Genomic DNA, 332 nt, shown 5'->3' with positions numbered 1-332 from the left:
GGGGTCGCTGGCTCCTGCCCCTGCGGCTGGCTGAGTCTGTGTCCCCTGGGGCGGCCGCGGTCGTGTCCCTTGTGCCACTGTTGTGATATGCTGTGCCTGTTGTCTCTATTTTGCAGACTCTGGTGATCAAAGTCTGCGGGGTCATCCTCTCGGTGGTCGGCGGCCTGGCTTTTCCCCTCCAGCACGCTCCCGGCATGTTGGTACCCGCCGCTGGCACACATGCCGCAGCCTGTCACCGGCCCTGCGCTGGGGACGGGGCGCTGGGGACCCTGCGGTGACTTCTCGGTTTTACTCCCTGGTCTGCTGGCCAAGGTGACTGCAGCGTGGCCAGG

At 66.0% G+C, this 332-nt stretch overlaps 1 protein-coding gene across 1 annotated transcript in view; it reads left to right on the top strand.

The window, feature by feature from the left end:
- Positions 1–332, top strand: part of CLCN7 (chloride channel, voltage-sensitive 7) — a 13,169-nt gene that overhangs the window by 4,548 nt on the left and 8,289 nt on the right. The window contains exon 8 of the mRNA XM_010288993.1: positions 117–185. Within this exon, the coding sequence (XP_010287295.1) occupies positions 117–185 (69 nt within the window). The remainder of the gene's footprint in view (positions 1–116; positions 186–332) is intronic.

This window comes from Phaethon lepturus, unplaced genomic scaffold (assembly GCF_000687285.1).
Source record: "Phaethon lepturus isolate BGI_N335 unplaced genomic scaffold, ASM68728v1 scaffold26970, whole genome shotgun sequence".
NCBI classification, from domain to species: domain Eukaryota; kingdom Metazoa; phylum Chordata; class Aves; order Phaethontiformes; family Phaethontidae; genus Phaethon; species Phaethon lepturus.
Note: the sequence above shows the minus strand (reverse complement) of the source record. Positions and strands in the feature narration are given on the sequence as shown.